This window comes from Crocuta crocuta, unplaced genomic scaffold (assembly GCF_008692635.1).
Source record: "Crocuta crocuta isolate KB4526 unplaced genomic scaffold, BGI_CrCroc_1.0 scaffold233, whole genome shotgun sequence".
Lineage (NCBI taxonomy): Eukaryota > Metazoa > Chordata > Mammalia > Carnivora > Hyaenidae > Crocuta > Crocuta crocuta.
In genome coordinates this window covers 5,675,701-5,696,308 of record NW_027529526.1, presented here as the reverse complement: position 1 = coordinate 5,696,308, position 20,608 = coordinate 5,675,701, and the positions used below count along the sequence as shown (strand labels likewise).

General features: G+C 36.8%; 1 protein-coding gene across 1 annotated transcript in view; it reads right to left on the bottom strand.

The window, feature by feature from the left end:
* Positions 1 to 17,737, bottom strand: part of COPB1 (coat protein complex I subunit beta 1) — a 41,568-nt gene extending 23,831 nt beyond the window's left edge. Inside the window, exons 1-10 of the mRNA XM_077761153.1 lie at positions 17,629 to 17,737; positions 16,759 to 16,908; positions 12,201 to 12,430; positions 11,187 to 11,356; positions 8,996 to 9,110; positions 7,747 to 7,839; positions 4,759 to 4,896; positions 2,388 to 2,507; positions 468 to 575; positions 233 to 379 (exon numbers count right to left, since the gene is read on the bottom strand). Of these exons, the coding sequence (XP_077617279.1) occupies positions 233 to 379; positions 468 to 575; positions 2,388 to 2,507; positions 4,759 to 4,896; positions 7,747 to 7,839; positions 8,996 to 9,110; positions 11,187 to 11,356; positions 12,201 to 12,430; positions 16,759 to 16,849 (1,212 nt within the window). The 5' untranslated portion in view covers positions 16,850 to 16,908; positions 17,629 to 17,737. The remainder of the gene's footprint in view (positions 1 to 232; positions 380 to 467; positions 576 to 2,387; positions 2,508 to 4,758; positions 4,897 to 7,746; positions 7,840 to 8,995; positions 9,111 to 11,186; positions 11,357 to 12,200; positions 12,431 to 16,758; positions 16,909 to 17,628) is intronic.
* Positions 17,738 to 20,608: the final 2,871 nt, after the last annotated feature.

Genomic DNA, 20,608 nt, shown 5'->3' with positions numbered 1-20,608 from the left:
AGTCAGCCACTTAACCAACTGAGCCACTCAGACTCCCTGTTTACTTTTTTGACATAGATGTAAGAGGAAGAAGTCAGAGTCCTTAATTTCTGAGCTCAACAGTGAACACAAAGAGCCTGTTTGACCACAAGATTTAGTGAATCTACTAGACAGTTCCAGAGTTTAACTGCTATATAATATCCTTTTTATTCTTTTAGAGGATTTCAAAAGTCAAGTCACTGGAATTACATACCACAGGAATAACATTTGCAGCCATATCTGGAAATCGGACAGAACAAGAATGCAATGTCCTCACAAGGAGTTGTCTGTATTTGTCAGTATCTTCATGCTCAGACACATTATTTGTTTTAATCACTTCCTTCTTCAGAACAATAACCAGCTGGAGAAGAAAATAATAGTAAGTGAGAATTATACCATGTTTGGTCTGACAGCTTACAACAGTGCTTTCTTTCAGAGTTTTGTTTTACCTCTTCAACATTCCTAGAAGAGACAAGATCCAGTGCTAATTGCAGAGTTTTCTTGCGTACTTCTAAGTCTGGTGTGCTCAATACTCTCAGGATGTCCATAACCAGATCCTGAGAAAGAACAAAAAATCTAGAATTAATACAATTATTAAGAGAAGAAAAATCTTAACCACAGAATGGGTATCTATCACCATTTTAATTCTTTAATCAATAATAAAACCACTGGTGGTAGAAGAATCAGGTACTGGGGGGTCGTGATGTAATACAATATGAAGTATATAATATCACATATGATGCAAACTACATTTACTCTGACTCTATCAAGCTTTAGATCAAACATACAGTTTATAGGAAATACAGGAGCCAGAGAAACAAACTGAACGACACAACTGGAAAGTCATCAGACAAACCCATAAGGAAGAGCATCTTACAGAACAATTGGTCTGGTCCCTTCAACAAGCCCACATCATGAAAAAAAAAATACTGCTCCAACTAACACATAAAGGACATAACCAGTAAGCCATATGGTCAGGAACAAGCCAAACAAAAGTGCATTTCAGGAACATCTGGGAAAATGTGACTTTGAAGTTGGCACTGGGTAATAAGAAATTATAATCATTTCATTAAGTGTGATAAGGTTATTTTTGCTCTGCAAAAAAATGTAATGTTTTAAAGGCACATACTTTAAAAAATCCTATGGCAGAAAAATATCTTAAAATATAACAAAACTAGGGGTGCCTGGGAGGCTCAGTTGGTTAAGCATCTGACTCTTGATTTCTGCTCAGATCTTGATGCCCCAGTTCATGAGACTGAGCCTGGCATCGGGCTCCATGCTGACAGTGTGGAGTATGCTTGAGATTCTCTCTTTCCTTCTCTCTCTGCCCTTCCTTCTTGTGCACTCACGTGTGCTCTCTCAAAATAAATAAACTTAAAAAAAATTTTAAATATAGCAAAACTAATTTAGACATGATTTTACTTCTCAAAGACTTTATTTACAAAAAATTTCACTGATAAAAAAGTTCTAAAAATCAATTTCTGTGTAACTTTCACTTACATTCACAAGTTGTTAACATTCTCCTGCATATACTTTATTACACTCTCTCTACTTCTAAACATCGTAGTGTACACTTCTAAAGAAGGACAAGCTCTTACATAACCACAGTGCAATGGTCAAATTCAGAGAACTTAACACTGGGAACAATGATATTAACTAATACACAGTCTATAATGTAGATTTCTCCAACTGTCACAAAAATGTCCTGTATTAGCAAATTTTTTGTTGCTGCTCTGATCCAGAATAGCACTGGAGTTAGCTGTCATGGGGGTTTATTTGTATCACAATTATTATTCTTACAGATTAAAGAGGTATGCTGATAATTCCATAGAATTTATTTTTTTTAAGTTTATTTATTTTCAGAGAGAGAGAGAGCACATGCAGGCACAAGGGAAGGGCAGAGAGAGAATCCCAAGCAGGCTTCACAGTGTCAGCACAGAGCCCAATGTAGGGCTCAAACCCATGAGCCTGTGAGATCATGACCTGAGCCAAAATTAAGAGTCAGATGCTCAACCGACTGAGCCACCCATGTGCCCCAATTCAATTATTTTTTATTCTCAATCAATTGGCATGATTATTTTTCAAAAACTATAAATATTCAAATGAAAATAAATGTATTCCTATTACTAAGAATACCCAATGCAGTACAAATAGAATGCATATAACATATTAATTCATTTCAGAAATTATTTTTATGACAAAAACAAAACCCCAAAGGCTATGGTGATTCAAAAGTTACATCCTAGTTGACCAAACTTCAAAGTGCCCAGTTGCCAAGAATTTAAGTTAACCAAGATAGCAAGGCTTAAGTATTATCTCAATTTGAAGAAGATTTTATCTAGGATTTCTTTCTTTCAGATAATGTTTACCTGTAGTACTCGTTCATGAGCAGGATGCTCTTTTAATTCTATCAATCGATCCAGAACTATGAGCTTTACGTTATTGTCACTCTCCTTAATAATTAAATCAATGTAGCACTGAGCAGCAGCCTATATAAAAGAAAACAAATTTTAAGAACACATCCATCTTAAACATAGAATCTGAAGATAAGGGAAATAAGCCCCCAAGAAGCCAAAATATACTCACTAGAACTGCACTAAAACTTTACGCATTTTCCCCAAAGGAATGTGTTCCTCTATTTCCTAAATTCTAACAAATCTCATTATTCTCAAGTTTAATAAAGTTAAGAAGCATCACAAATTAAAGGCATGAAAAGGGGCTGCTATAGACAGAAATATTAACAGTCAAAAATTAAGAGTTGAAACCAAGGAACAAGGCAGAAAAAAGCAGAGTATCCCCTAAGATACAGCTATTGAGTACCTTTTAGTTTAGGTGCAAAGTCTAACACACCTGCATTACAATACAAAAAAATTAAGACTATGAAGATGGCCCTGACTCATTAAAAGCAGAGGACAAAGGAGCAAACCTGAAAAAGCTCCCAATAACCAAAGCTGGAATAATATAATTGATAAAATAAATAACAATGACTACATATACAGAATGAAATAGCCATGCTGACATGTAGAGAGAAAGAAAGGGGGAGGGAGGAAAAAGCACAGGTCTTCCTTGCAGGACTCCAATTATTAAATGTAGAATGAGGAAAATAGAAAATCAGGATTAGAATATCACATTAATAACTGCTGTACAGAGGGGTGCCTGGGTGGCTCAGTCAGTTAAATGCCCAACTATTTACTGTGGTTCAGGTCAAGATCTCATGGTTCGCGGGTTAAAGCCCCATAGCAGGTTCTGTGCTGGCAGTGTAGAGCCTGCTTGGGATTCTCTCCCTCTCTCTCTGTCCCTCCCCCATGTGATTTCTCTCTCTCAAAATCAACATTAAAAAAATTGCTGTACAGAAATGCTACAATTAGTTGGTTTAAGTTTGAGCAGGAATAGGATATTTCAAAGTATCTTTCTATGTTATTTACTGACTACAGTTTTTCTTTTAACGTTTTCTTATTTATTTTTGAGAGAGAGAGAGAGGGAGGGAGGGAGGGGCGGGCAGAGAGAGATGGAGACACAGAATCTGAAGTTGGCTCCAGGCTCTGAGCTGTCAGCACAGAGCCCAACGCAGGGCTCGAACTCATGAGCCGTGAGATCATAACCTGAGCAGAAGTAGGATGTTCAACGGACTAAGCCACCCAGGCACCCCTCGTGTTATTTACTGATTACAAAAGGAGAAATCATAAATCAACAGTGGAGAAATCTGGCAGACACCGTCTTCACTAACTGATCAAGGTTAACACCACTAATAATATTTTTAAATAATGTACTTCTTGATCTAATATACTGAGGAAGGTACATCACTTCCACAGTATTCTCCCCCAAAACACCTAACCTCAATCTAACTGTGAGAAAACATCAAACTCAAGTTGAGAGACATTTTACAAAGTGAGCCACTACTCTTCAAGTGTCAAGGTCATGAAAAACAAGGAAAGGCTTAAGAAAGTGTCACTGATTAGAGGAGACTAACACATGACAACTAAATGTAATATGGGATTCAGGATTGAATCCTGGCCCCCAAGAAAGGACATTTGTGGGGAAACTGGTGGAATTCAAATAAAGCCTATAGTTAACAATATTGTTGCAATGGGAATTTCTTAATTTTGACAATTATACAATTGCTATATAAGACATGAACATTATGGGAAGCTGGTGAAGGGTGAACTTTGTCCTACTTTTACAACTTCTGTTGTTTTGTTGTTCTGTAAGTCTAAAATTATTTCAAATAAAGAGTTAGAAAATTTTTTTCTAAGTACTGGTGGGCAAAGCAATCAAGTCTCCTATGTATACAAGCTGGTTTTATAGAACAATTCATTCTCTGAATATACTAGAGGTTTGTCATGCAGTCTTGATACAGTAAATTAAAGAGTAAGCTAATATTCCATTATTTAAAATAAGTACTGTAATCTTTTTAGGATCCATCATGTAGTATCCAAAATTCATTTTCCCAGATCTAGGTTTTAATGTAATTAAAGTATGGAGAGTGATCTTAAAATACCAGTATCATTCTCTAGAAACTAGAAATATTAGTATTCTCTGTCTTTCTCCCCACATATATATATGAAAGCAGGAAGGAAGAAAAAAAACATTGGAGTATGTAAGGCATCCAGTAAGTTCACAAAATGTATAAATTGTTGTCTCTGTGCCAGGTAATCACAGAGAAAATGGCAATGCCACTAAATCATTAGTGCTGAGACAGTATATGTATCACTAACCGGCACCAGAAGAAATAAGCAGTACCTTGATTGCGGTGGGTGCACTAGAAAGTGTCACTAAGGTTCCAGCGGCTTCATATTTTACAGCAGGGCTAGATGACTGTAGTAAGTTATAGATGCAGCGAATGAAACGAGCCCTTTCTGATGGATTAGCGTGACAGACCTGGAGAAGAAAACATTTAGGTTTCAATGGACTTCAAGGATACTTGCTTTCAAACAGATTTTTTACAGGTGTCAGCTCATGGGATGCTAGTTCTTATAATTTGAAGGCTAAACATAGTCTTTTTAGGGGCATCTAAGGATGTCACCCAACATGAGATGAGACACTGTGACTAGTAATTTCAGAAGGAAATAGGTTTTAATTCGGGTAATTGTTATAGCTACTCATTCAATTATTCATTCATTCGTAAATACTCTCTTTCACAAAAGGTTTTCAAATGGTTTATAATAAAAGATACGCATACTATACACAAATGAAATAGAAAAAGAAAATGTAAAGTAACAAAATCAAGGATAAACTCATTAACCAAGTGCACTAATATGGGTACTGTGATATTAAATTTGATCCTAAATTTTTATTCTGGATGTAATGTCAAAAAGGAAAACATGATTGTTATCTCAATATCTAATAAAAGGAAAATCTCTGTTCTTAAAGAATGATAACTCCCTTTTTTTAGTACTATTACTTATTATTTGGAACTATATTTCATTCTGTGGAGACAACTAATTTTCTATGCTGTCCTCAATATATTATAATACCTTTACTTATGAAGCAAATATTGCTTACTCTTTTTTTTGATGTTGGTATTTCTGTCAGATTTTCCTAAAATATGTACAGTCAAATCTCTCCTATTCAGGCATGACTCAAACACTATTCCCTCTTGCTATAAACTGGATTCTGTTAGACAAAGAAGTCTCTGAATAACAGATAGTCCCGATTTTTGAGAACCTCAGTGGCATCTCTAACCCATAAAATGAATTACACAGAACTATAGTAAAACCCTGAATTCCAAGTAACTCGTTCTGCAAGTGTTCTGCAAGATAAGGAAACATTTCTAATAATTTTTAAGTTGATAAACAAGTGATGTCTTGCAATACGAGTAGTACAGAATGCCAAAAGTCACATGATCATAACTGAGCCAATCTTTCTTCTTTCTCTCTTAATGGACGGATTGTGATTGTCTTCCATGCTCGGATGCATCCTAGGCTGTGGTGTTTGGCAGGAATCAGTGATTTTTCAGAATGCTGGAAGGTGCCCACAACAGGCACTAGTGTTATTTTTTTGTCACTTCAAAACACCTACGGACAGTCCTTTGCTTTTCCATACAAGAGTAAGCTTAGGAATGCTTTGCTTCATTCTAGGCCAGCCTGCCTGCAGATACAGACTCTTTCCTCTGCTGCCTTATTCCCAGTTACATTAAATACAGTATATGACAACTGTTTATTAATACTGTAGTCAACATCCAGGCGAGCATATACAATGGCTTCATGCAGAAAAAGGTTGAAGAGAAAGACGATAAGAAGATGACGATTATGGTGTAAGTTAAGAGGGAAATCACTGAGAAGTACCAATGAGGTATACAAGTAGCTGAACCTGCAAGATTTTATAAGAAGGCTATGTCTGCATCTCCTCTGAGAAGAGGAAGAGAAAAAGGTGGAGGAATCCCTCACTTCAAAAGACATTAGGGAGATGTGTAAAATGTGGGAAATAGTGCAAAACTTTGTAGAAAAGCACCACCCAAATAAGGCTGTAGCAGTGTGAGCATGAATCTGCTTAACGATAATATAATGTCACATTTCCATAAAATCCTCAAAAGGAGGCAAAAGCAAGTGTCATGGATAGGTTCCTGGTTAAAGTTACATGAAAAGAAAAAGATTTCATGGAGCCAAAAGGTAGCAGTGATTCTGTTAGTGATGGTGAAAGTTGTCCTTCACAATAACTCTCCTCTCTTGTCTCCCTGACACCCGCCGTGAAGATTTTCAAAGGTAAGTGCAGGTTAATTTATTTTTCTTTATATTTTGTATTTTCTTTATTACTTTGTATTATGTACTGTAATCATTTTTACGTAAATATTTTTGGGTTGTGGAATGAACCATCTGAGTTTCCATTATTTTTTATGGAGAAATTCACTTTGATATACAAGTGCTTTGGATTACAAGCATGTTTCCGGAATTAATTATGTTCCCAAACCAGTTTTACTGTATATATTTACAGTCTGGTTTCATCTTAAATGCCAATTCCAAATGACTGGCACCCTGTATTGAAAGGGGCCTTTTCTTTCAGAATCAAAGACAGCTGTAACCAGCAGTGTCTGCTGTAGGTACTTTGTCAGTGTCATCCTATTTAGTGAAGTCATTCCTGATGTGTATTTTTCTTGTCCTCCTCCAATGATATCAATAGCAAAACTGGATATTACATCTTTTATCAGAACATTAAGATGCAATCAATTCTTTCAAAGGCTACAACAAATTTAAATGTTGCCAATAAAGCACTTCATTTTAAAACCCAAATCTCTTACCTAGCTTTAGACTCCCTGTTTGTCAATGGCCTACAATGTCATATTTACATATTTAAAGTCTCTCTATTCTCTTTTACAAACAAGGAACATGGAAAATATTTTAATCTTTTTCGGTTTGTTTTTAGATTTTCAAAGTAGTCTGGTATGTACTCAAGTAAAGATCTTGAATTTTATTCCAAAGCCTGATTCATAATCTATTCAGGTATGGAATAGTGCACAATGATTTCTCTGCAGCTGTATTGAGTCAAGCCATGAGTTTTTAATAGAATTCTTTACAGAAGTTTAGGAAAACAGGAAGTGCTGGGAAAACAAAATAAACCAATGGAAAAAAGAAACAAAAAAAGTCTTTCATAGGCTATGCTATAAAATATTTCTACTATTAAAACGTTATCCCAGCAATTAAGCAGCATTCCAGTAAGAGAGGATTTAACCTTGTCTTAAACTGCTGAAGTTTATTTTAGGAGTTTATTTTACCCATTATAGATCAGTCTTACCTTATAAATTAGTTCAACAATAACCAGTTGAAGAATGTCTCCAAATGTCTGAACTTGATCAATGCAAGTACTTAGGTAATCCAAAGCTCGATCCTAACAAAATAAAAATATATCTATCAAATTCCACTTCATTCAATAAAAGAACTTACTTGATACAATCTTAAACATACACAACTGAATATAAAACAAATGAGGCAAGCAGGGGAAAGAAAAATTAAATAAAGGGGAAAAAAACGTTAACACATAAATCTAAGAAAAATACACTTTCTAGAAATGGGCCACAAATCTGGGGTCTGAATTTTCTAGCAGCTAAATGGAGGAGAAAAACACTATGTGTTACGTGACTCAGAGTACCCATACAATCAAAATAAACCAGTTATTTAGGTGCATGGTTACTTCTATTTCTAAGACCTAAAAGAAAAATTTCATTGATTCTCATAAACTGAATGCTGTGACCTCAACAATATCTCTACAGCGAAAGTATCAGGAAATTTTACTGAACTTTTTCTGATTATGTCCCCCCATGTAGGTAAAGAGCGTAACACCAAATATACAGGTCAATAAAACCAACTCTACAAGAAGACAAAATATTCTGGCCCAAATAAGCAGCTTTCTTACAATCTTGTTCATGAAGATAAAATGACAGCATCTAGATTTCAGAGAAATGGATAGATTCTTTATCTTTCAGTCTTCCTGCATATTATTTTCCACATTTTGGTAATACTGGATAGCAAAAATTCCAAGATCAGATGCCACCAAAGTATGGACAGTCACTGCTAAGCCACCAGCAGAGCTGAATGCAGAGTTGACACCAACTTATGAAATTGGAAGAGCCTAATAAGGATACACATCTACACTGAAGGCCACACTTCTTTCAGACTCCGGGCAAACCTTAATACGAAGCTACTACTCTTTGCTCTTAAACCATTTTAGAGGTATACCAACAGAAGGAAAAACAGGTTCAGAGCCCCAAAATAGACTGTCACAAAATAGGGCCATAACAATTTCAATCTGGAAAAACTGGCAAGTGGCTTTTATTAAATATCTCTCAAATGCTTATTTAAAAAAAAGTGTGTGTATGTATNAAAATTATTTTATACAAATCAAGTTCAAAAATCTAAAAAAACCCCAAAATATACAAACACTTGTACTATAAACAAAATTACTGACTAAAACTTTGATTAGGCCTATGTAGTACTTTTAATTCTCACTGAATTATAGACACAAGTATTTTTAAAAAGTACTTCACCTGATCTGCATGAATTAGCATCATAAATGCATTCCTTTTGCAACTTGCATCCTTCTCATTCACGAGAAAATCATGGATCAGTTCAGGAGCATCAGGTATAAGATGTTCAAAATTCCTTGAAATAAAACAGGTAATATTCATATTTAATAAAAACCTGTTATTTTAGTAACTTAAACTTAATCTTTATCAATTTTTTAAAATGTTTTATTTATTTCTGAGAGAGAGAGACAGCATGAGCAGGGGAGGATCAGAGACAGAGGAAGACAGAATCTGAAACAGGCTCCAGGCTCCACGAACCATGAGATCATGACTGAGCCAAAGTTGGATGCTTAACCTACTGAGCCACCCAGGTACCCCAAACTTAATCTTTAACAAGCTTTATAACACTATCAATTGTCTTGCTTTCTGAAACTTTTTTTTAAAGTTTTTTTTTTTTTTTAAAGTTTATTTATTTTGAGAGAGAGAGAGAAACTTGAGTGGGGAAGGAGCAGAGAGAGGGAGAGAGAATCCCAAGTAGGGTCCACACTGTCAGCATGGAGCTTGATATCATGAAGTGAGATCATGACCTGAGCCAAGATCAAGAGTCAGACACTTAACCGAGCCACCCAGATGCCTGCCTTTTGAAACTTTAAATCAATTAAAATTGTGGGTAGGAATCACAAACCTACATCTTCATCTATTAAATTACAAATTATATGTTTTCTAGTTCAATAAAGAAAAAGCTGACTTATTCCACATACTACCTATCACCTGAATATCTCTAAGAATTGTCTTTCATAAATTTTAGGAATACAATATTAATGCTCATAATGACCATCTCAAGGTACTAAAAGATTCTTTATTAAGAATTATCAGAAGGGTGTCTGAGTAGCTCAGTTGGTAAATCATCCAACTTTTGACTTCAGCCCAAGGCACAATCTCATGGTTCATGAGTTTGAGTCCTGTGTCAGACTCTGTGTTGACAGGGTGAAGCCTGCTTGGGATTTTCTCTGTCTTGCTACCCCTGCCCTACCTGCTCATTCACACTCTCTCTCAAAATAAGTAAATAAACTTAAAAATTATCAGAAAAAAAAAAAGAGTCCCTTAAATTTTACTAATCATGCACTATATTTATGTACTTACTAACTTTCTATTCTGGAAATTTTTAAGTACTTGCAGTATACAGAATAATGAATACTAGCTTAAAAACCTAACTTCAACAACTGTTAATTTATAGTCATTTCTGTTTCACTTATACCTCTGCCCGCTTCTCCCACCATATTATTTTGAAGCAAATCTCAGACCACTTTTCATTTTTTCTGTAAATATATCAGCATATTAAGGTTTCTTTTTAAAAAACTAATCATAATACCATTATCATCCTTTAAACTAAAATTCCTTAATATCATCATATAGAGTGTTCAAATTTCTAACTGTCTTATAAATGTTATAATTTCTGTGTGTGCAATCTAGTTTAAATTCTGGTATTTGTATAGTCTGTGTGGTAACTTAGAAAGAACTTTACGTTATTAAACAGAATACCACTTCCCTAACAGGTTAAAAAAAAAAAATCTTATAGTAATAAGAGAACTATGAAATTATAAAACAATCAACTCTTAAAGTACAAAGATATTCACAAAAATTACATCCTACTTCTAAATGGATTGACACCAGTGATTGTAAAAACCAAGCATGCTAGCCTTATCTAACTGATTCTCTGAATCATTTTTAAAGTCCAAAATCTTCAGCTTTGCAAGAACAGGAGTCAGTTGAGAACTGCAACCTTTCTCATTAAAAAGTTCCCTTCTTATGCCTCTAAGGGTAAAAAGACAAGACCCACATTCCATATAAAGAAAATTCAACAACAAGGTCAAAAAACTCAAAACCTACAGGGTCTAAACCAGTTAATTAATTAAATGCACTGAAGATACTACAGTTGAGCATGATAGGCACTGTAAACTGGAGAGTGTACAACTTATTTAAAGGGGGCTACTGTCATTCAATTTCAGCATATTGTCATACAGAAACCAGGACCCAATGTTGTCAGATCTTTTCAATGTTGACAACATAATGATATGAAGAAAAAAATACTGTTCATGCCAAACCAAACAGTATCTGTAAAAGACATGACTTGCAAGTAACTGCTTTGGAGCCTCTAGTCTAAAAGAAAACAAGCCTCACAAAACAAAGCCACAGGAGTACCTTTACTTACCTATAGATAGTATAGATGGCCAAAACAGCATTTCTTCTAACATAGCTGTGTCGATGCTCCAAACAAGCACGGATAGCTGGCATTAAAGGTTCTAGCAATTCTGCTTCTTTCAATTTGCAAAGAAAACGAAGAGTAGATCCCCGAATAAATTCATTAGGATGCTGAAGATCCTGATAAAATTTAAATATGAAATGTTGAGTTCCAGCATTTTACAAAACAACACACAATTTTTAAGAGCAAAATTTTCCTATGGGAAAAAATAAGAAAGTGGGTTTGAGGAAACAGACCTAGATTACTAGACAATTTCCTTTAGACTCCTGTCAAATCAATTTTTCTCTTCTAAAGTTTATTTACTTATTTTTGAGAGAGAGTGAGAGTGCTTTGTGCACATGTGCAAGGGAAGCAGTGGGAGAGAGGATCCCAAGGAGGCTCCACACTGACAGTAGATGTGAACTGTGAGATCATGACCTCAGTCGAAATTAAGAGTGGGACACTTAACCAACTGAGCCACCTAGGTGCCCCTGTCAAATCAAGTTTTACTTATCACAGCAATGTCTCATATTCTATGTGTCACTGTTTTTTTATTAAGAACACATAAAAATGTATAGAAAATGTCTCAAAAAAGTAACAATAAAACTTTTTACAGTAACTTACAACTTCAGTTCTAAACATCAATAACTTTTATCTCATGCAAGATCTAATTTTAAAAATTAAAACTGGAGCGCCTGGGTGGCTTAGTCGGTTAAGTGTCTGACTTTCGCTTAGGTCATGATCTCGCGGTTCGTGGGTTCGAGCCCCGCGTCACGCTCTGTGCTGACTGCCAGCTCAGAGCCTGGAGCCTGTTTCAGAGTCTGTCACTCCCTCTCTCTCTGACCCTCCCCTGCTCGTGCTGTGTCTCTCTCTCTCCTAGAAATAAATAAAACATTTTAAAAAAAAAATTAAAACTAAGTCCATTCCACCAATTTTACAATTAAAATCAAAGAAATATTCAGAAATAACTATGGTTTGGTTTACCTTTCTGTACGCATCACATACAAGGATCATTTCATGTAAAAGTCTTCCATCTGGAGTTGTTTTAGGAACAATTTCCCAAAATACGAGGAGTAATTTTTTGATGGTATGGTCCTGAAGGGGTAGCACGAAACGAATGATGGTCATCAGAAGTCCAGGAAGCTTTTCACCATTCAGAATCATAATGATTACTTTCTTCAAAGCTTCAGTCTTTGACTTCACATCTCCTTTTTCTGATTAAAGGAAAAAAGAAACCCACACATTTCAAAGGAAAATTCCTCAGATAATTTTACGATTAACAAAATAAAACATTTTCTCACTTTATCAGCAGTAACAGTAATAAAGGCACTAATGAGAGTGACAAGGTTTCCCCACCTATCTCTGCTACAAATGAGCTGAATGACTTACAGATGTCATTTATCCCCAAACCTCATGACATATAACATGAAGGCACTGGATTAGATCTCTGGTCCCCAACCTATGAAATTAATGCACAGGCCATGAATCTACAGGTGTACCAAACAGTACATTTCTCAAACACATATGCAGCTATTTTTCAAAGTGTAAATAGATGTTGTTAAGATAAGTACTTCTGAATTCAAAGTGGCTTTCAGTTAGTGTGTATTTCATCAATCAACGTTACAATCACTATCTTGAGGGGAAGAGGAGGAGGATCAGTGGCATTGTTTTCAACATTAGATCTTCAAACTCAAAAAGGCTGGGAACTAATACAGTAGATTAATTCCAAAATTCCATCACATATCTACAGACCATAAAACTTCAGAATCTTTCTTTAGAAATCACCTAAAAAACTGGAAAGAAATTAAAATGTACTAGAAGCCACTATTTGGAATTAAGGATAACAGGTTTAAGAAATAAGTTTATTGTCGTTGCTTAGCCTAAAACAACTTGTACTATAAACTGCTTTATTCAAAATAATCTATAATTTCATATCATTATCACTGCATACTAAAGAATTTATGGAAAAACCTTTCGTATTCAAAATCTGAAGACAGGAATGTAAGAGGCAAGCACACCACAACAACTATTTAGATTATAGAAATAAATTATCTAGGAGAGGGAGCAACAAAGAGGGATGACAAGTTTTTAATAATCTCAAGGAGTTATCATGAGGACCAGAATGAAACTAGAAATATAGTTCCAACAGATAGAGCTCAGTGGCTATCAAATAAAGAGTCCCATGTGGTTGCCAAAGAGACAAGAGACTGTGAATGACCAGCTGGTAGAGTTACAGAAAGGATGTAAGCTTTGGAAGAATTATAGCAGGTAAATCGAAATTTCTTTCTGGCCCTCAGAGGCTATTTTTCTATTCCTACCTTGATGTGATATTTTCACGTTACAAAATAGAGAATATCCTCAAGTATTTGGACTAAGCCACACTAAAGGTTCTTGCCAAATTTATCCCACAAGTATCAACAATTTTGTTTAAAACAAACAAAACAAAACAAAATTTTGTTTAAAACAGACCAACTTCTCATGCATCTCTCCCTGCTTCAGAGTATTACATCTCCTGCCACATATGAAAAAACTGGTACATGTCACATCAAGTCGAGAAACAAACAACTGAAAAATAATGAAGTATCAATCTATGCAAACTCTGTGAGGATGACAAAAACAAAGCATCAGGAGAGGTGACAGTAGCTGATAGCAAAAACTATGATAAGATGACAGATTGGGCTAAGTTTTAAGTAGCTAAAGTTGGGTTTGCAAGCGTAAACAGGTTTTATCTCTGTCCGGAAGCTTACTGAATAAAAAAAAAAAAAAAAAATTTTTCCCCTAATCTGTTTGATAACATAAAGGACACAAAGTCCAAAAGGCATAAAACTGTATTATAATGCTGATGTCTTCTTTTGTTCCAGTTTTTTTTTTTTTTTACTACTTTTCCCACATTAGCAAATCCTAAAAGTTTAGCAGAAATTTTAACTGGTTACTAAATAGAAAACCTGTAAAAAAAAATCTATAATCATTGCTATTTCAAGTCCCCTTAACCCCAATTTCCATTTATTCCAACAATTCAAAGTGAGGTAAAGGATGCTTTTTTTCCTACATCTTCAAAATTTTCAGAACTCCTTTTCCTCTATGAACACTACTAAAATATAGAAAACTTCAACTATTAATTCAATTCACCAAAATAAACCAAGAACTTCCTACTCCAGATAACATAAAGTCATAACTCATACCCAGTGACTAATAAAAATATAAAGTAACTCAATATATCATCACACAAAAAGTATTTGTTACTCTAACTAGAAACTATTTCTAAATTTTTTTTCATCTCAACTCTTTTGAGATAATGTAAAAAATACACATATACATAAGGGGTAGCTGGGTGGCTCAGTCAGTTAAGTGATCAACTCTTGGTTTCTGCTCAGGCTATGATCTCATGGTTTGTGGGTTTGAACCCCACAATGGGCTCTACACTGAGAAGCCTGCTTGGGATTCTGGCTTCTTCTCTCTCTCAAAATAAATAAGTAAACATTAAAATGTGTGTGTGTGTGTGTGTATATGGGGCACCTGGGTGGCTCAGTTGGTTAGGTGTCCGACTTTGGCTCAGGTCATGATCTCACAGCTTGTGATTTCAAGCCCTGCGTCAGGCTCAGTGCTGACAGCTCAGAGCCTAGAGCCTGCTTCAGATTCTGTGTCTCCCTCTCTCACTCTACCCCTCCCCCTCTCATGCTCTGTCTCTCAAAAATAAATGAATGTTAAAAAAAATTTTTTAGGGGAGCCTGGGTGGCTCAGTCGGTTAAGTGTCCGACTTTGGCTCAGGTCACAATCTCATGGTTCGTGGGGTTGAGTCCCGCCTAAGGCTCTGTGCCGACAGCTAGCTCAGAGCCTGGAGCCTGCTTCGGATTCGGTGTCCCTCTCTAGCTCTGTCCCTCCCTCCTACATGCTGTTTCTGTTTCTCAAGAACAACAAAAAATTTTTTTCTTAATTTTTAATAAATAATACATACACACACATACAAAATTTGAGATTTGAGACCATTTCTTTCTTGGAAAGGGAGGGTAATTAAGGCAGCTGCAATTAAGAAAAAGGTGTTACAATTAAGGACAGATTTTGCTCTTTATTTTCTCAGCTGTAATTAGTATCTTAGGGTCTAAAAGTGAAAACTTTTATTATAAGAAAAAATAGTGGGGTGCCTGGGTAGCTCAGTCGGTAAAGTGTCCGACTTTGGCTCAAGTCATTATCTTGCAGTCTGTGAGTTCCAGCCCTGCATCAGGCTCTGTCTGCACTGACAGCTCAGAGCCTGGGGCCTGCTTCAGATTGTCTCCCTCTCTCTCTGCTTGTTCCCTGTTCGCATTCTCTTTCTTAAAAATTGGGGTGCCTGGGTGGCCAAGTCGGCTGGGTGTCCGACTTCAGCTCAGGTCAGGATCTCACGGTTCGTGGGTTCGAACTCCATGTCGGGCTCTGCTGACAGCCAGCTCAGAGCCTGGAGCCTGCTTCAGTTCTGTGTCTCGCTCTCTCCCTGCCCCTCTCCCATTCTCACTCTGTCTCTCTCAGTCTCAAAAGTAAATAAACATTGAAAAAAAATTTTTTTAATAAATAAAAATAAATAAATATTAAAAAAATTAAAAGATAGTAATGAAAATTTATTAATTTGCATTTCATTCTATTATCTTCCATAAACGTGAAAAAAAGAAACTGTATGTAGCTTTTGTATATAAAAGTATGGGGTTAAACGCCATAAAGGAGAGTTTCTTTTTCCTTCTCTAAACATAAATCTCGATAGAAACTTCATATTAAGTAGCCTAAAATCAGGAGGTATTCCATTACTGCTGATCAAGAGGTGGCATGAGGCAAGTAAAATATTGTCTCCTTTCAAACTGCAAATTATCTTCTAAAAGATACTTCCAAGATCTGAAGCATAATTCTCACTCTACTCTTTGATTAGCTATCAGTGTAGGTTAAACTTATTTGTAGTAGTTTAATGAAACAAGAATTGTTATTTTGGAATGTGCATTGCTTTAAAAAATCTTTTTGACAAAATCACTCACAGAAAGAAGACAATATACATTTTTAAAATCCACTTTTTTTTGTATATATGCTTTAAAAAAGCTTAAACCTTTCTGGAAAATACATGTGTATTCCAGGGTTGACTTCATTTGTTCAACAGGTGGAGAACCCAAAGAACAAAGTTCTTTTGGTTTTACAAGCTAAGTAATAAGAAGTGCACAAAAAAACAAAGACATTCAAATACACATTCTTAACCTGTTACCTACAGAGAACTGTCAGCTATACATCAGCATAATGTATTAAACTACCTAACCCGTTATGTTATTTTGAGGAATATCTAACAACTAAACTATTACATTTCTGTAGCTTTACTAAGAGAAATTGAGATGTTATTTCAAAAACCCAATATTGCAAGCCTAAATGTAACAAGTTTCCATTTTTAATGAGACCACAGGTCTATTAAAGAGATCATAGAAAACAGTATTTAGGCAAAAGTATTTCTAATTACAAAGAAACTTAAAATGAAAATGAGCTTTTTATTTTCTTTTTTTCTCCATTTAATTTTCAAAATATTATCAGACTTTACCTAGATCATTTTTTAAGCTAATTTCAGACGGTGGTTCTGAATCCATGGGCACGTTAATTAACGTATAGCACACGTTCTCGGCAGCCGTCATGGTTTCGAGATATAATCAAACCTCGACACAAGATTTAAGGATGTTAGATCCCAGAAAATCTAGAAAAAGAAATACAAGGCTATCATTACAAGTAAAAAACCAGAAACACAACCAGTAACTATTGCGATCCTTACTGTCTAAAGTTAATTCCGTTTGCCTAGTGAGTTTTAAAGTATTAGTCAATTTATACGTTGTCCCATAAAAATGCCTAACATAATTAAAAAACGCTTGTCTGCCCCGGTCTAAAGTATATTACCTCCCACCCCACAACCCCGCCCAGAGCTTGAGAATGCTGTACCGCAACACTAAGGCCCACAATACAGTGACAGTCACCCAGCCTCGGCCGAACATTTAACAGAACAATGATTTTTTGAACATAACATACTATCTGAACTGCTTAAGTTAAGAGACCCTACACACAAATACTCAGTTAAAAACCTTAAAACAACAGTTCATCGCGTTCATGGGTGGACGCGACTGCGTGTCCACGGGTCAGTGGGTGCGCTGCACCCCCACCCCGTTCTCTTCCTCCAGCAAAGCAGCCCCTCGGCCTGGAACGGGGAGTCCCGGAGTCCGGGGAGGGATGAGACCCCTGGCCAGTACGCAAGGACGAGAAGGGGCGTTTGGCCCAGAGCTTCCCAGCCCCCTGTTCCACTTGGCCAGGCCCGGACGCGAGCGGCCTAGTCACTCCCCTTCCGCATCTTCCCGCTGGAGAGCCAGTTCCTCCGACTCAGCCCAGCCCAACCGCCTCCGAGATTGGGGGCTTTGTGCCCTGCTACCTGGCTCCAAGGGGCGGCAGCTAGGGCAACGGTGGGACCGTCGACTCCGGCTCCAACCCGCAGCAGCCGCCGCCGCTCCGCACAGTCCTCGGCTGACGTGGAAGGGGGTGGGGTGACGAGGCCAAGCCACCTAGCGCCTACGGCAACGCAGAGAGGACATGCCTCCTCCGTCCTGCGCTTGCGCTCTGCAAGTACGAAGCAACTTTCTTCCTGTAGTCCACGGTTGTTTCAGGCCCCATAGGGTACTGGAGAAACGTAAAGCTTTCCGCGCAAGCTAAGCGCTGAATTAAACGCTGTGGTCTTTTAAACGCTACTTAGAAATTGTTTCTTCTTCCAGGAACTGCAACAACAGCCAAGGGAGGAGGTGCTCAGAAAGAGGAAACCCATTTTATAGGACTGTGTGGTCCAACGGGAAAGAGCACCAGACTGGGAGCTGGAAGCCATTTTCTAGCTCACCCACTACTAAACAGGGAAAGTAACTGATTACTATTTGGGAAAGTCGCTTCAGTTCTTCTAATAAGCAACACTAAATTCTATGAAGGTCCATTTCAGTTCTTAACGTCCCCTCTCCAGGAGTCTGAATCTGTCTCTGTTAGGCAGGGTTTACTGCAACATCAAGGTCGCGCTTTGTCTCCTAATGGTCCGTTCTCATGATCCTCTCTGAGCACCCAAGAAATTAACTTTTAATGCACAAAGGGAGACTGACACTCACTATTTTAAACGATTTTACCTATCTCCAAAAACCTAATTGTTACAGCTACAATCAGCCATCGCACCTTCGGTTTTGCCCATTTGAGGTCCCACGTTCCCCTATGCAGCCTCTTCCCAGCAGAGCTTTTCTGGCCAATTATCATTAAAAAAATTTGTTTTGGACCCTTGATCAAAATACTATGAATACAAAGACATCTGACAGAACTTGTCCTTAACAGGTTCACTTCAAGTTAGGATGACAGAATACAAATATTGCCTCATGTATCTAGAATCTAGCTATTTGAGATTTAGAACCATCAAGCAAAATATAAGTTCTTTGAGCACCCAAATATATCATGAAGGCCACCCATTTGCAGCACTTTCTAGGAATGCTTTTCAAATCCTGTGCATTGATTTTTTTTTTAAACCTTGAGATAATTGTGATCTAAATAGACATCCCATATACTCTGCCACTAGTTTCTTTCAGTAGTAACATTTTGCATCATTATAGTACAATACCAAATCCAAGAGATTGACATGGATATAATTCAGTCCTCACCTCATTCAGATTCACCAGTTTTACATGCACTCACTTATATATTTAGCTCTATGCAATTTTACCATGCTTAGATTCATGTGACCACCATCAGGCATGACACAGAACAATTTTAAAGATCCCTTTAAAGATCTGTAATTTCCCATATCTCTGTAATTTTTTCATTTCAAGTATGTAACATATATGAACTGTACAATGTAACAATTGAGATTGTTTTTGCATGCAACATAATTCCCTTGAGATCCACCCAAGATGTATATACAACAGGTTGTTTCACTTCCATGTATTTAACATGAAACTTTACAAGTACAATATCCAGTTTCCAAGCCTACATATCAGAGTGACAATCAGTTGGCATGAAATGGGGGCCCCAAAAGCATAAAAACTAGACAGCAATATGAAAGCTCAGCAGTTTAGAGCCTCCATGGTGTGGGACCAACCATACCCACTTGTTGCCCTGGAGGCTCATTGTGTTACAGAAGAAAATTTGATACTTAGCGTGACTGAGTCATTTAGGAAACTATTACATATGAAAAGAGGGCAAGAAAATATGTTTTAGAAAACCTCATTTTAGGTCTGCCCTTAAAATGTCATTGGCAGTGTATATGTATTGATGTACATTCTTTTTTTTTTTTTAAATGTTTTTTATTTTTGAGAGTCAGAGAGAGACAGCACAAGCAGGGGAGGGTCAGAGAGGGGGAGATAAAGACTCCGAAGACAGACTCCAGGCCCTGAGCTAGCTTTCAGCACAGAGCCCGAAGCGGGGCTTGAACCCACAAACCAGGAGATCATGACCTGAGCTGAAGTCGGATGCTTTACCGACTGAGCCACCCAGGCGCCCCAATGTACATTCTTAAGTACAGACCTTGTTCAACAGATATCATGACCTTATACAGACTATTTCTTCCTCGTTTATCATAACATGCACCTTGTTTTGGGACTTCTATTTTTTACACTACTATGTAATTATACCATTTTGAATGCATGTGAAATTTAAGTTTTTTGAGAGCAAAGACCTTTTGAGAGTCATATACCAAGAATCCTAACAGCCATCGAGAAAATCAAGGCCTAAAGAAAAGAGACTTGCTCTCAAAATCACAAAATGGTCAAACATTGAGAAAGCTGGTCCCACAACCTGAATCCTGTCACCTACTTTACTGCCTCTTATTTTTTAACCATAGGAGTTCTTCAAAGCTGTACATATAGATGTCTAATAAATTCTAGGTAAATTGAATATTATTTATGTATCAGTGATAGGTTTTGTGAGAGGATATGACTAGGAATTTTATTGTTATTATTTAACACAGGCTAAACAGAATGAATGTACCACACTAGATCACCACAATGAACTCTGTACAGACAGTAGAGTTGATTAAATCTTACTATGGTAGAAATGATTTCAAGTTCTAAGATTGATGTATAAGACTAACATCATATATTAAAAAGATTACTAAAATAGCCTCCAGGGACGCCTGGGTGGCACAGTCGGTTAAAGCGTCCGACTTTGGCTCAGGTCATGATATTGCGGTTTGTGAGTTCCAGCCTAGAGTTGGGCTCTGTGCTCACAGCTCAGAGCCTGGAGCCTGCTTTGGATTCTGTGCCTCCCTCTCTCTGCCCCTCCCCTGCTCTCCCAAAAAAATAAACATTAAAAAAAAAAATCTTTAAAATTGCCTCTGGGGGCGCCTGGGTGGCTTAGTTGGTAAAGCGTCCGACTTTTGCTTAGGTCATGATCTC